The 12,699-nt window shown below is 43.6% G+C and overlaps 2 protein-coding genes across 4 annotated transcripts in view; one reads left to right on the top strand and one right to left on the bottom strand.

Annotated features, from left to right (window-relative positions):
• m (zona pellucida domain-containing protein miniature) overlaps positions 1-3,799 on the top strand; it is a 19,785-nt gene extending 15,986 nt beyond the window's left edge. For all 3 annotated transcript variants that reach the window (XM_003692050.4, XM_086902469.1, XM_031915417.2), the window contains 2 exons: positions 77-472; positions 574-3,799. In XM_003692050.4, coding sequence (XP_003692098.2) covers positions 77-472; positions 574-1,149 — 972 coding nt within the window. In that variant the 3' untranslated portion in view covers positions 1,150-3,799. The remainder of the gene's footprint in view (positions 1-76; positions 473-573) is intronic.
• On the bottom strand, positions 3,300-12,699 carry dy (transmembrane protein dusky). Its single transcript, XM_086902470.1, has 3 exons — positions 12,286-12,699; positions 9,196-9,283; positions 3,300-7,337 (listed from the first exon to the last, which is right to left on the bottom strand). The coding sequence occupies exons 2-3, from the start codon at positions 9,241-9,243 to the stop codon at positions 5,640-5,642; spliced, it is 1,746 nt and encodes a 581-aa protein (XP_086758596.1). The 5' UTR covers positions 9,244-9,283; positions 12,286-12,699; the 3' UTR covers positions 3,300-5,639.

Below are 12,699 nucleotides of genomic sequence, written 5' to 3'. Positions count from 1 at the left end.
GCGCGCAAAACAGAGAGAGAGAGAGAGAGAGAGAGAGGAAGACGAAAGCGGTTAAATTGTTTCGATCAATGTCAAGGTTGAGATCTGTCGTCACGGGTGTTTGGATCACTGTCAGCTCAGCGGATCCGTCGGCCACTACATTCAAGAGCGTAAGGATCAGATACGACCGCAGTACCCGCAAACCACAATACCTCCCACCGTTCACAACAACGAGGATGACAACAGCGCCGACAAGGGTAACGAAAACGCGGGAGGTGGGGGCGAGCAGGCCGATGGCTCCCTTTACGATGACATCATTCAGGACGGTGACGAGATGACTTCGATAGAGAGTCTGACTTTCTTGGGGGTGGAGAAGTCGGTACCGAAGGCGCAGGCGCAAACGAGCAACCGGTTGCCAGCGCCAGTGGTCGAGATACCGAACGACAAAGTTCATCTGGACGAGACGACCGATCCTACGAGCCGACCGTTCCTTGTGAGTTCGCGCCAACTTCTTCTTTCCTTTTTATCACTATTATTACCATCATGGAAAAGAGGGAGAGAGAGACGAAGCTTGTTTTCACCCATTATTTCCAGGATCCAGCACGGGTAACGCGATACGAGAGCGATCGAGACAAATTCCCTCACGGCCCTCGCAATCTGGAGGGGGACACGATACCGAGCGTGACACCGCTCTCGTCCCCTAACGGCAGACGAAAGAGGTCGGTGGTTGTGTCGGATAGGAAGATCCGTAGCGCGGACGTCGGCGTGAGCGGCTTATACGAGGTGATCTCCGAGGCCGATCTGGCGTTCAGCCCGGACACACACGCGGAAGCGGTAACCGTGTTTCAAGGCAGAATACGGGAGGAAGTGGTGTACGGTATCTGCCTGCCCATGCCCGGTTTCAGCGCCCTCTTCATCGTGGTGGCGCTCTCGGCGGTCGTTTCTGCGCTTGTCGCGGGCGCGATGCTGCATCGGTTGCAGGCGCAACGCGAGGCCGCCGACAGCAGGAAGAACAATGGGGCGGTGCACTCGACCAACGGGTGGTTGCCTTACGGGTTGTTGCGCGTACGTTGCACGGCGAGACCAGCTCATCATCCGGAACAGATTCAACAAAAACAAACGAATCCAGTCGCCGCCACGACGAGTCCCCCGGTCGAGAGAGCTGGCTGACGGATTCCGTGACTTTTGTGTCGCTGGTGTCGCGGGACCGTGTAACTACGCTCCACGAAAGACAATGTGCAATAATCACGCTGTACAAAGTATTTTAAGTGCGTCAAGTTCGTACGCGCGACAGTTCGTCTCCTCCTTATATATCGAACGATCAAAAGGGACAAAGATATATTATTATAAGAAGAAAAAAAAAAAAAAAAAAAAAAAAGAAAAATATGCAGCTGGTGCGTTTCATAATCCGAGAGCCAAACTCCTCTCAATCCCCCTCCTTCTCGATCATTTATCTATCCCCCCACTCTTGTTCTCTTTTTGCCTCTTTCCCTCTTCCCCTTTCCCTCGTCCAACAAAGCAGACGAAAGCGTTATCGAACGATTATTTTCGACGAGTAAAAATTATTGGTATTGGGTAAGTAAGGAAAATAATCATCGCTAAAACAATATTCGCCGCAGGACGAGTTGATGAAATGTTCGCGAGAGGGATGCTGTTCGTTTCGGAACAACAATGTTTCCTCTCGAGTGTTGAGTGAATATTGTATGGAAAAAAAAAAAAAAAAAAAGAAAAAAGAGAAAAAAAAAACATAAAAGAAAAAAGAGAAAAAAAAACACGTTTCGCTTGATATTGCGAATAATCATATTATCAGATGTACTTTGTGTTATTATTTCGCTCCTCGATTCGGCATTCATTTCGATCGAATCGAAGATGATTAAGGGAGGATTAAACGAAATACGCGTCTTTTCCCCCCTAGATAATTGATGAACTTGAGAAGGTGCGTACTAATATTTTTCTATAAGTGTGTAGAATACGAGAATTAAAATGCGATTTATAAAAAAAAAAGAAAAAAAAAAAAAGAAAAGATTCGTTCTTTTGTAAGTAAGTCGTAACGCGTAACAATTAATACGCGTGTCTTATCTATTTAATGATGATATTCGCTAGAGGTGCTGATAACGATCAATATTCATATCATAATTATAATAAAAATTGAACAGGCACATCAGATATATATATATATATATATATATATATATATAAAGATTAATTTTATATCATCGATGTGGGAATTACTATGGAATATAATTTTGTATAAATTATATAAGTAATTCTTGAACGAATCGAATTACGAATTAAATATTTATCTTAGAGATCGATAAATTTTGATATTTATCATATACATAAATGATATATAAAAATCATCATTGTACATAAACGAGAACACTTTCGAAGAGATTTACAATCAAAATTTAATATCGATCTGAATTTGAATACGTAAAATTCGTCGCACGATTAACGATCGTGCAAAGAATTATATATTTTATTCCTTAAGCGTTGTATTTTTGTCAGAAAACTTTTTCTTCTTTTTCTTATTTGTATCTTCGCATAAAATTATATTTGTATAAAAAGTATATAGCAAATAAAAAAATTTATTTCAAACTTACACTTTACACTCGCCTTGCCGCTTTTCAACAAAAGCTTTTCGCATCTGGTTTCACGGGTATCTTGCGTGTTGTTAAACGCAACGAGATTGATAATGTAATGAACTTAAGCTAGCAGCACCTCTAGAATTAGCTTTAAAGAGGCTGAAAATAACAGCTGAATAAAAACACGGTGAAAAATATTTTGCGAAGAAAATTTGTAACTGCTTCTGTCGAGCTCAAATCTTTTTCTCTCTCTCTCTCTCTCTCTCTCTCTCTCCTTTTTTGTTTCATACGTCGAGATATTTATATTATTACGCGTATGTAATGTAATTGCAAAGATTCAATATGGTTTAGCGAATTGTGCCTGTCGATATAACATTTTGAAAAAAATCGATTCAACGATCGTATGGAAAGATATTTAATATCCTGTGAACAAGATTCTGTATTCATCGAGCTTGAAATATCATATACATCGGAAAAGCTCTTTTACAAAAAAGAATAAAAAATAAAATTCCCTCGATTCATTTTTTCTTCGACTTTGCGTGCGTCTATATTTACATTGTATTCGCTGCTGAAATACGCGTAGAAAGAAATGAAGATGCGTATTTTCTTACAATTGGAGAGAGAGAGAGAGAGAGAGAGAGAGAGAGAGAGAGAAAGCGTGAAATAATTGTTAGAACGAATATAGAGATTGGACAAAGAATACTTCTGACGGAGGGAAGAAAAGGATCGATTGAATTGATCGAAAGATTGCATTTTTTATTTAACATGCCAATAAATATATTTACAGGAGCTTGACTTATCTCCACGGAACCAACGATTTCATTCTCTTCCCGCGTTCTCTTATTTTCCAAAATGAAAATGATCGAAGACAATTAGAGTTCGTGTTTCGACATATTTCTCTCGTGTATTCGCTAGCTCGAATGAGAGAGAATATTCGTGTGTAAGAAGGGCGGTAGATATAATATTAATTACAATTTACTCGCACATATACAAAAAGTTGGAATGCTAATTAATTTTGTAAAAAAATACAATTATCTCATCGATGAGAAATAATTTATATAAACATGTTTATATCTACGTGTTTATACGTTAATATTAAATATACTATATTATAATCTTTTATATGCTATCACAAAACTACTGACTATTCCTTTATACATTGTTCGATCTTAATCACTTTGTATAATTAATATAAAGAAATAATTTAATTGCATAAATGAAAGATTGAAACCAAATTAGTCGTTTTTTTTTTCTCTCTTTTTATTCACTACGAATTTACATATTTCGACCTCTTCTTTCTTCTTCTTCTAATAAAATGTCAATTATCGATCAATCGTCAACATATTTTCCGTAATATCAAAATTGGAAATTGAACAAAGATGATATCTTCTTTTGAGAGGGAAAGAATGGCGAATATAATGTTTCGAAAAGAATCGAAACATCGTGTATTAACATATATAAAATTCAAAAATTCTTTGAATATTGTAACGACGAAGAACGAAATCTCGGGAAGAGATGTACACGCTTCAAATATTTATTCCAAGAGGAATACGATATTCGGCATATCTGAGAATATTTTTCCGCGTATTATTCCACGAATACGTTACGCGTTTCCTTTTTTTCCTTTTTTGCACGATGCAAATACATATAAATAGCTTTATCTTTGATGAAATAGCCATCGAAAGATAATCGACATTTTACTCGTATATTTTAAATTATTACTCTATTAAGTTAGTTATAAGAAGAAACTTCGTTACATGGCAGCGCGTATACGTATAAACTAACGTAGAAAAAAATGCTCGCTTCACTGAAGCGAAACGTTTCGTATTTAATGTTAAAACCTAAACGTAGAAATAATAAAAATCGAGATAGTATTTTTTTTTTTAACATAGTTTCGATAGTGACTGGCTCTTACACCGTTACAAGTGTACAAGTGATATATGGTGAATATGAATTCGTAAAAAAAAAAAAAAAAAAAAAAAAAAGAAATTTGAAACATTATTACCTAATAAATAAATAATATTAAAAAAACAACAATATCGTCAACGTATTAAAAAAAAAAAAAACAAATAAAAGGGAAACGACGTTTTTTTCTTAAACATGGACTATTTTTTTTCTTTTTTTTTTCTCCTTTTTTCTTTTTTCTTTTTTTTTTTTTTTTTTTTTTTTTTTACAATGTGTTTCAGCCTTAATACGTCGAGTTATGATATACATGTGATCGATAACGGGTAACAACGATTCATCGAAATAGGAAAAAAAAAAAGAAAAAAGTACCCAAATACCATGGTCGTAGCACGAAGGGGAAAAATGTTTGATTATCTTTGACTAAATTTTTTTCGGAATATCTATACACGCCGGCAAGGGCTTGAGCGTAAATATTTCGTGATGACGAAGCACAAATCTGTACCCGTTCCATCTCTTCCACTTCGACGAGAACGTTCGATTCGCCACACACGTGGACGCCGAGAGGATCGATATTTTTTTATTTCAATACGAAAAATACGACGCGCTCTCGTATATACAGAATTGTGCTTGCGACATTTCTGTAGCCTCTGTACTGATACCTGTAATGGCGCGACCAAGAGGACCGGTTTGCGCGACATCCAATAGAACATCGAACATAAAAATTTTCTCTGAACGGTCTCGATCTGTCTCTGAAAATAAATATAAAATAAAACAAGCTAACAAGTAACTCGCCGGAATCTTATTACACCTATATATACGCTTTGTAGTGGAAGAAGAAAAAAAAAAAAAAAAAATATCTGGCAATTCCATTGAGCAATTCCACACGAAGAATATAAATTAAACTTCCCCTTTCTTTTCTTCTTACTATATATATATATATATATAGCTAAACAACGTTAACAACGTTAACAATTTTTCCGTTATCTCGATAAATAATAGTAACGCTACGTCGAAAAAGAAAATCGTGAAACCAGTCTCTTTCAGGCAGAAACCCCTAGGCTTGATTCTTGGCGCGAAAGTAAGGAGGGAGAAACGGACGGTATCGTATCTCGCGTCTTTTCGCCGACAATCGATCGAGTGGAAAAAAAAAAAAAAAAAAAAAAAAGAAACCTATGAGTAAAAACACGTCCTGATCGACTTTTTAGCCGCGCTTTGCTCCCCGTTATGATACGCGGCAGCCTTTCTAGATCTAGCCGAGAACGGTCTTAGGCGCAGGCAGAGGTAGGTGGACAGTATGCAGGAGAGCAGCAAGACGGCCAGAAGTATAACGAGAGTGACGACGAATCCGAGGGTGGTCATGCAGATCATCGTGGCCGCGCTCGGACCGCTCTCGTTCCTCACGGGGAAGACCATGGTCGATCCCCCCGGGAGCTCGCCGTTCCCCGACTCGTCCCCGATGGAGAAGGTGAGGTCGCCCGTGGACACCACCCGTATTATGCGATTCACCCCGACCGCCTTCTGGGGTATTACCTCGCGGGATTTCCTTCGCCTCTCGTCCCGCGGGCGGCCTGCGGCCGCCTGCAGGTAGGCCTCGAGCGGGAGGGGGATGGGTGGGGGGAGGGCGTAGGCGGAATCGGGGTGGGCGTTGGAGGTTGGGGAGTGGTGAGGGTCGAGAAGGCCCTGGGACTCGAGCAGCAAAGGGGACTCGGAGCATTGCTCGGGGCACTGGTATCGGCATATCTGTATGGTGCATTGGAAGTGGACCTCCATCGAGTCGGGGAACTTGAACGCCTGGAAATGGGCGTAGGAGAGGACCGAGGCCGAGGCGCCGAAGTTTTTTATCTTGGTGAAGCGGGACATGAGCTTGGGCCTGGTGATGCAACCCCTCTGGTCGACCAGTTGGATCGGGGCCCGTTTACCGTCGTGCGCCATGCAGTTTCTCACGAGCATGTCGAACTTGGAGTCGTCGTCCTTGATCGCGAGCACCATGGTCATGGTTTGGCCGATCTTGACCAGGCCCGACACCTCAGACGCCCACGGCCCCTTGCCCACCTGTATCTGCATCCAGCAGCCGACGTTGTCCCCGGCGAAGTCGGCGCGCACCACGTCCAGCATGTCGACGGGGAACGGGCGGAACGTGACCGACTTCTCGTAGAGGTCGTGCCAGGTGCAACGCAGCTTTCGCGCCTGGTCCCAAACCTCCTGCACCTGGGGATCGTACTGCACCACGATAATGTTTTCAAAGTACGTGCCCGACCCGGACTCGGCCCCGTACCCGTACAAACCGTTCTCCGTGTTCCCGGCCGTGCCGCACGCGTGAATACTAATCTCGAAGTTGACCGAGGTGCGCCCCAAGCCGGCCGGCAGGTGGACGCAATTCACGTTGCTGTAGTGGCCTTTGCTGAACACTATCCCGTAGAACGGTTTGTCGAAGCCTAGGTAAACTTTCATCAGGCTTTTCTCGCACTTCACGTCCAACGAGACGATCTTGGGCATGTCGGGGGTGGGCGCGGGCCACGGCTCCGCGCCCACCGCGGTGCTCATCCCGCCGCCCGTCGTGTACACCTTGTCGATCGCCTCGGTCTTGGCCGGGGGCAGGGGTGGGGGCGGCCCGTGGTACGCCACGTTGTGGTGCGGCCTCGGATGCGGCAGCCCGAGCCCTGCCCGATTCGGGCCCAGGGGAAGGGGGTGACCTCGAAGGCCGCCCGACTTGTAGTGGCTCCCGCCCGCGTCCTTCTCCCCTAACGATTCTAACGCCAACTGGTCCGAGCTGTTTATGTCGTTGTCCTGCCTGTTCAACGCTGAATTCTCGTTCCGATTGTCCTCCCCTGGAATCGCCTCCACCACCTCCACATCCTCCGCTCCCAGCTGCGAACACAAAGTATGTATGCGTGTATGCGTGTCTCCGAATGCGTCCCCGCCTTTCTTCCTCCTCCTCGACGGGTATAGACGAGACGGTAGGATAAACGGCGAGAAAGCGTGAAAGTGGATTGACTGTTGCGTCGGATTGTGCATAATTTACTCGAGGAGGAAGAAAGGCGGAGCAACGATCCCGTCCCCCTTACAATTATAATTACAATAATCAGCTCTTAACTTTTTCACTTCGTTCCCGAACATCTTTGTATACGCTCAGGTGTATTCGCGTATGGGTATCGATCGAAAGGGAAGAGACGAAAATTGATCGTCGAAGGAAGGAAGGAAAAGGAGGCGAAGATTGGGACGCGTTGAAAGAGTTATCCGGCCGCGCGCATTCCTTCCAATACGGCGAATACGGGAGACAACGGGCTGGACGGAGATCGGGACAACAAACCCGTTCCGACTGTTCGACGAATGGCGGGGGGAGGGAGGGTCGAGGAGGAGGGCGGCGAAACGATGAAATAGGAGCATCGGGTGACTACACTGTGTGTAGCGGCTGATTGCCTCGCGCGTGACCCTGGGGCATAACGGACCACCCGTGTCTTTAGCCGCAGGTCAATCGGCCGCTTCGGTTTCTCCCTTCTTCCCTATCTTATCGCGCCTATCCAGCCATCGTCCCATAAATCGTCGACGAAAGTTTGCCGGGTCACTCGAATCCGGATGACGACGGATTTCGACCACGCACCTCCTCCCCTCTCCCGTGTTTCACCTTCTTTTCGCCTCGTAGAGATTCGATCTCGCGGTATTGAATTGTCGGTTTGAATCGCGTTTCGTTGGAGATCGTAACGATAACGACGATACAAGTCTGAAAAATAATTATCGACGACAAGGATATATATATATATATATATATACGTGTATGTACACGTGTATACACGTATGGAAGAAAAACTGGAAATCACGGTAGTCACACGAAAGATAATAAACGTCGAGATGTTGCGCGGCTTCAACGGCTTCTCTCCTATCCTCTTAGAAAGGTATTTCATTCATTCTTACTCCGCTTCATTCACCCGAGTCCGTTGCAAGAACTATCACGCTCCCGACGCACGATTATATACACAAAGATCGTGACAAAGATATAAATCCCCCGTTTAATTTACGAACACGTTAAATTATGTTCCGTGTTTGACAACACGATAATGACGCGTGTCGCCGGTCATTCATTTCAACCGGTGACACGAAAATATTTAAAATGTTGGCGCGCCGCGGTTGGCTGAGGAACGAACGTTCGTCCTCGAAGCAACGACGGAGAAGGAGAAAGAGAGAGAGAGAGAGAGAGAGAGAGAAAAGTAAGAAGCGAATCGAAATCGTGTCGGTCCCCAAAAGAATGCAGGGTGGGAAGGTGGGATCACGGAACCGGTCGTTTCGTGCGCGATTTTTGCGCGCAATCTTGCAGAAGACCGATTCGTGGTGAAGGCCCGACGATAAAACGTTACTTCGTAGTAGACGTGGATGAGCCGGATCGGGCACCGCGCACCATTTCGAGACATCGACCGGGTCTCGGAGTCGCCCTTAGCTCTGGGTCAGAGCACTGGGTAACGGCATCCCAGCCTATGTACCAACCGCGATATCTGGGTTATAATGCAGTAATTACCCACGTATTACCGACCTAACCCTCCTTTCCGGCGTGTACCGTGGCGTTTTCCTTACCCTCCTTGGATGCGGTTTTCCCGCCTACACTCTTTTCTTTCCTTTCCTCCTTTTCCCTCCTCGCTTCCCAATTTTCGATCCAACATCGAATCGTTTGTTTCTAACGGAGTGAGAACGTTCTGTTCGATTGTATTATCCTCCGATTATATTTCATACTCACCCCCTTTAGTAGGAGACAGGTTAAAATGATGAAGATCCGCCACCGCATACCGCGTTAGAGTCCACGGTGAAGTATTTGCTATTGGTCGCTGAAAAAAATAATTTTTCTTTTTTTTTTTCTTTTTTTCTTTTACTTGTACGATTAATTTATATAACAAAGATCGAGGGAGGTTTTAAACGTTGAGGTTTTCGAGTTGAAGGTAGGAGGGGAGAGAATGAAGAAAGTGTTACGCGATGCAATATAAATTTGCGCGGATATTACCGGAAATTCGAATGGACGTGGAGACGTAATAAAGAATCGTTAGTAGAAAATATTGAACGTTAAACGAAGGAACCGGTCCATCCATTGGACACCTCGCTCGTGTTTAATCGTCAATTATCAGATACGCTCGCCTCATGCGACCACTAGGCCACCTGTCCCAAATTCCTGTCGAGTGTCCGGGTTTTCACTCCGTTACCTCGTTGTGCTCCGTGATACCGGACTGGCGTGATCGATAACTACAGCCGTGAACCGAATTCGTCAAATCCTTTCGGGAAATAATCCGCGCGTTTTATTATAATCACCTGGCCCTCTTTGCCACGATTACGAGATCGTGAAAATCGATTTCACTATCGCGAGGTGCAACTAACGCGATTGCCTTTGGACGCGCATGCTTTCTTTCATTCTTGGGTGAAAAGAAAAGAAGGAAAGAAAATCGAGATCGGTAGCAAGCTTATTTGGTAGCAAGAGCGAGTCGATCGAACTCGTAAACGAACGGTTGATGACCGAACGCGTACGATACTTTTTCGAGCGTCCTGAAAGGAGGAACAAATTTACTGTGTGTATCGCGCGACGCGATTCGATCCGCCATAAACACGCGATGAATTCGAGAGATGCGATGAAATGTAGGCAAGTAGGTTTTCACCCGTCGGTTCTTCGTTCTATGTACCGAATCTACTTACTCGGGTTCAATGCTAAAATCATCCTAGCCAGTTCATGGATTTCCCATTTCAGGTCGGACAATAGGCGACGATACGTGCGACAAATCGTCAATTTGGGATTTCAATGGTCGTTTATCTATCCGCTTTGACGACCGGTAATTTCTCCTCGCGGCTAACCTACTTGAAATCTTTTATATTTACAAAAATATTTTATTGTGATTCGGCGCTATTTAATTTCTAATATTTCTATCTTCAAAATTCTTACGTCTTATGTCACGGTAGACAGACAGAGAGAGAGAGAGAGAGAGAGAGAGAGAGAGGGGCGAATTCTTAAAAATAACCTTCCTTATAAACCTACTTATATATATTTATGCCTATTTTTTATCGGTTATGAAATTAAATTACTTCTTCCTCCTCGTTCGCGCCATCATCTAAGCATAAACGCTCGTGAACGACGCTATAATCTCTCCCTTCCTCCCTCCCTCCCTCCTCCTCCTCCCTCCCTCCCTTCCCCTCCCCCCCGAGAAACGGCAATCTATTTCGAATTCCGTTAACGCGGCAAATCTAACGAACGCTTATTTATTACCGGCATACATTAGTTATTATTTCGCTTTGGGATTCATGCCACGATAGAACGCGAGACACCTGTTTTTTCTTTCACTACGGGGCCACCGTTGAATAAAAATCACCGGCGGCTGTTTACACCGTCCGTTGTTCCATGCTAACCATGAATCGAGCACGCCGAAGATGTGGCATGGTGCCAAATACATATAACGGTTCCAGCGGTGTGGTAATTCCGAAGTCAGGCATTCGCATAATAAATGCGTAGCTAATAATGACCTATATAGAGGAAGAAGGCTTCGAATATATTTTTGTTCCCCTTTTCTTTCTCTCTGATTATCGCATTGCGAATGTCTGCGCACGCTTCTGCTTCTTCAAAGATGTAACGGAAATTTGTGAAACGTGTCCCAATCTCTTATTGTTTATCGATAAGGTATTAATATTTTTTTCTTTTAATCGTTAAAACGAAGTCGGTCGGTATATATATATATATATATAATCGAAGTTGATAAATGGAAGAAAATTTATCTTTCGAGCGCTCGATCGAGCATGCTCGCGTGTTAGTAATGCATACATTATTCTATATCTAGCGTGCAATCTAGTAAGCGGATGGTAATTGAACGTAATGGAGCAAACTGACAACTTGATGGCAATTCGATGCACTTTCCTTGTAAAGGTGTCGTGTTACTGATTGATCGCGATAGATATCGCTATCGATAATGTACAATGAATGAATATCATCCATCGTTAAGTGTAACCGGTGGTACATCTTCCTCTCTAATTAAGATTAAATTTTATTTCGATTATTCGCAAATTAATAACAATCTCGATCGAATTTATTTTATACCTTTTTTATAACATTATTAATCGGCGACGATTTAGCAGGGAAAATAATTAATTCGTTCGTATTTGAACACGTTATTGAATTATATTTAAAAAAACGATAAATAATAATTTTTCGTTTCATCAGCAACGAGTGGCTACGATCGGTTGTATCTCGAGCAAAAAAAATTTTGCCATCCAAGAGCGAGGAAATAAACGGATGAATTAAAATCGATCGTGCAAAATTACACGAATCCATTACTTGCTTCCGATTTCTTCGCAAGGCGAATCTTACTAGCCGACTAGCAGTCGTCAACTGTTGCCGCACACGTGCGACGGAACGAAAGCGGTCACCAACCACGTGGTTGCCTATAACGCGACGCCACATCCTATATGGCGTACGTGCGTACATCGTATAATTCATTCGGTTCAACCTGACGTTACGTTAACGCGCCGCAAAGAAACTTGAATAACCGCAGTACATGCTCAATGATAGCTCAACAAATGGCGGATAATTGAATTTCGCGTTGAATTATATACTTTGCAATATCGTTCGACAAATACGCGTAGAAAATCTCATGGAGAATTACAATCTCGAGTCATTGGATTGAAAACGATCGAGCGTTCAATTAGAATATAATCTGACCGAGAAATTATTTTCGCGTAATATTATTTAAAAATGGATTGTCATCAAGTGTCAAGCCCTCACACGTCCCTACATTCGTATTCAGGGACGGCGAATTATTGTAATTAATAGCACGATGTACATCATAAATTTGTGTCTTACGTTTGTCCAATCGAGAGGTAGAAACGGCGGAACGCAGGACTTCCCTTTTTGCAGATCCCGTGTCAAAGACGTGCGATGCGCAAAAGAAGAAAGATACGAGCAATGCACCGCACTGATTGAAGCACCATGTGCCAAGAAATCTCCGCGTACCCGCGCGGTCGGAGGCTATCTAAAGCACAAGACAATCGATCTCGACGGCGAGCGATCTCGGTGACGAAAAACGGGGACAAAAGCGACGAATGCGCGTGTAGAGAAGGTAGGGCCGAAGAGTGAGACGTTTCGTGAAAACCCAGTTACGACCGATACCCGATCCTTCCAAACGACTGGTTAACCGTCCTCGGAGGGTCCCCGCGCGACTGATCTTCCGCGTGTTTACCGCGATGCACCACGATATCTGTCACGGCAGCTAGAAAG

This window comes from Apis florea, unplaced genomic scaffold (genome assembly GCF_048593485.1).
Source record: "Apis florea isolate Af1SG1 unplaced genomic scaffold, ASM4859348v1 contig_2272_pilon, whole genome shotgun sequence".
NCBI classification, from domain to species: Eukaryota; Metazoa; Arthropoda; class Insecta; order Hymenoptera; family Apidae; genus Apis; species Apis florea.
The sequence above is the reverse complement of the archived record's forward strand: the minus strand, read 5'-3'. Positions and strand labels throughout refer to the sequence as shown.

Bases quoted from the DNA above. Each gene is read 5' to 3' on its own strand.
- dy (XM_086902470.1), bottom strand. From the start codon at position 9,243: ATGCGGTGGCGGATCTTCATCATTTTAACCTGTCTCCTACTAAAGGGG. The intron at 7,338-9,195 runs GTGAGTATGAAA...TTGTGTTCGCAG, and splicing joins CCTGTCTCCTACTAAAGGGG to CTGGGAGCGGAGGATGTGGA.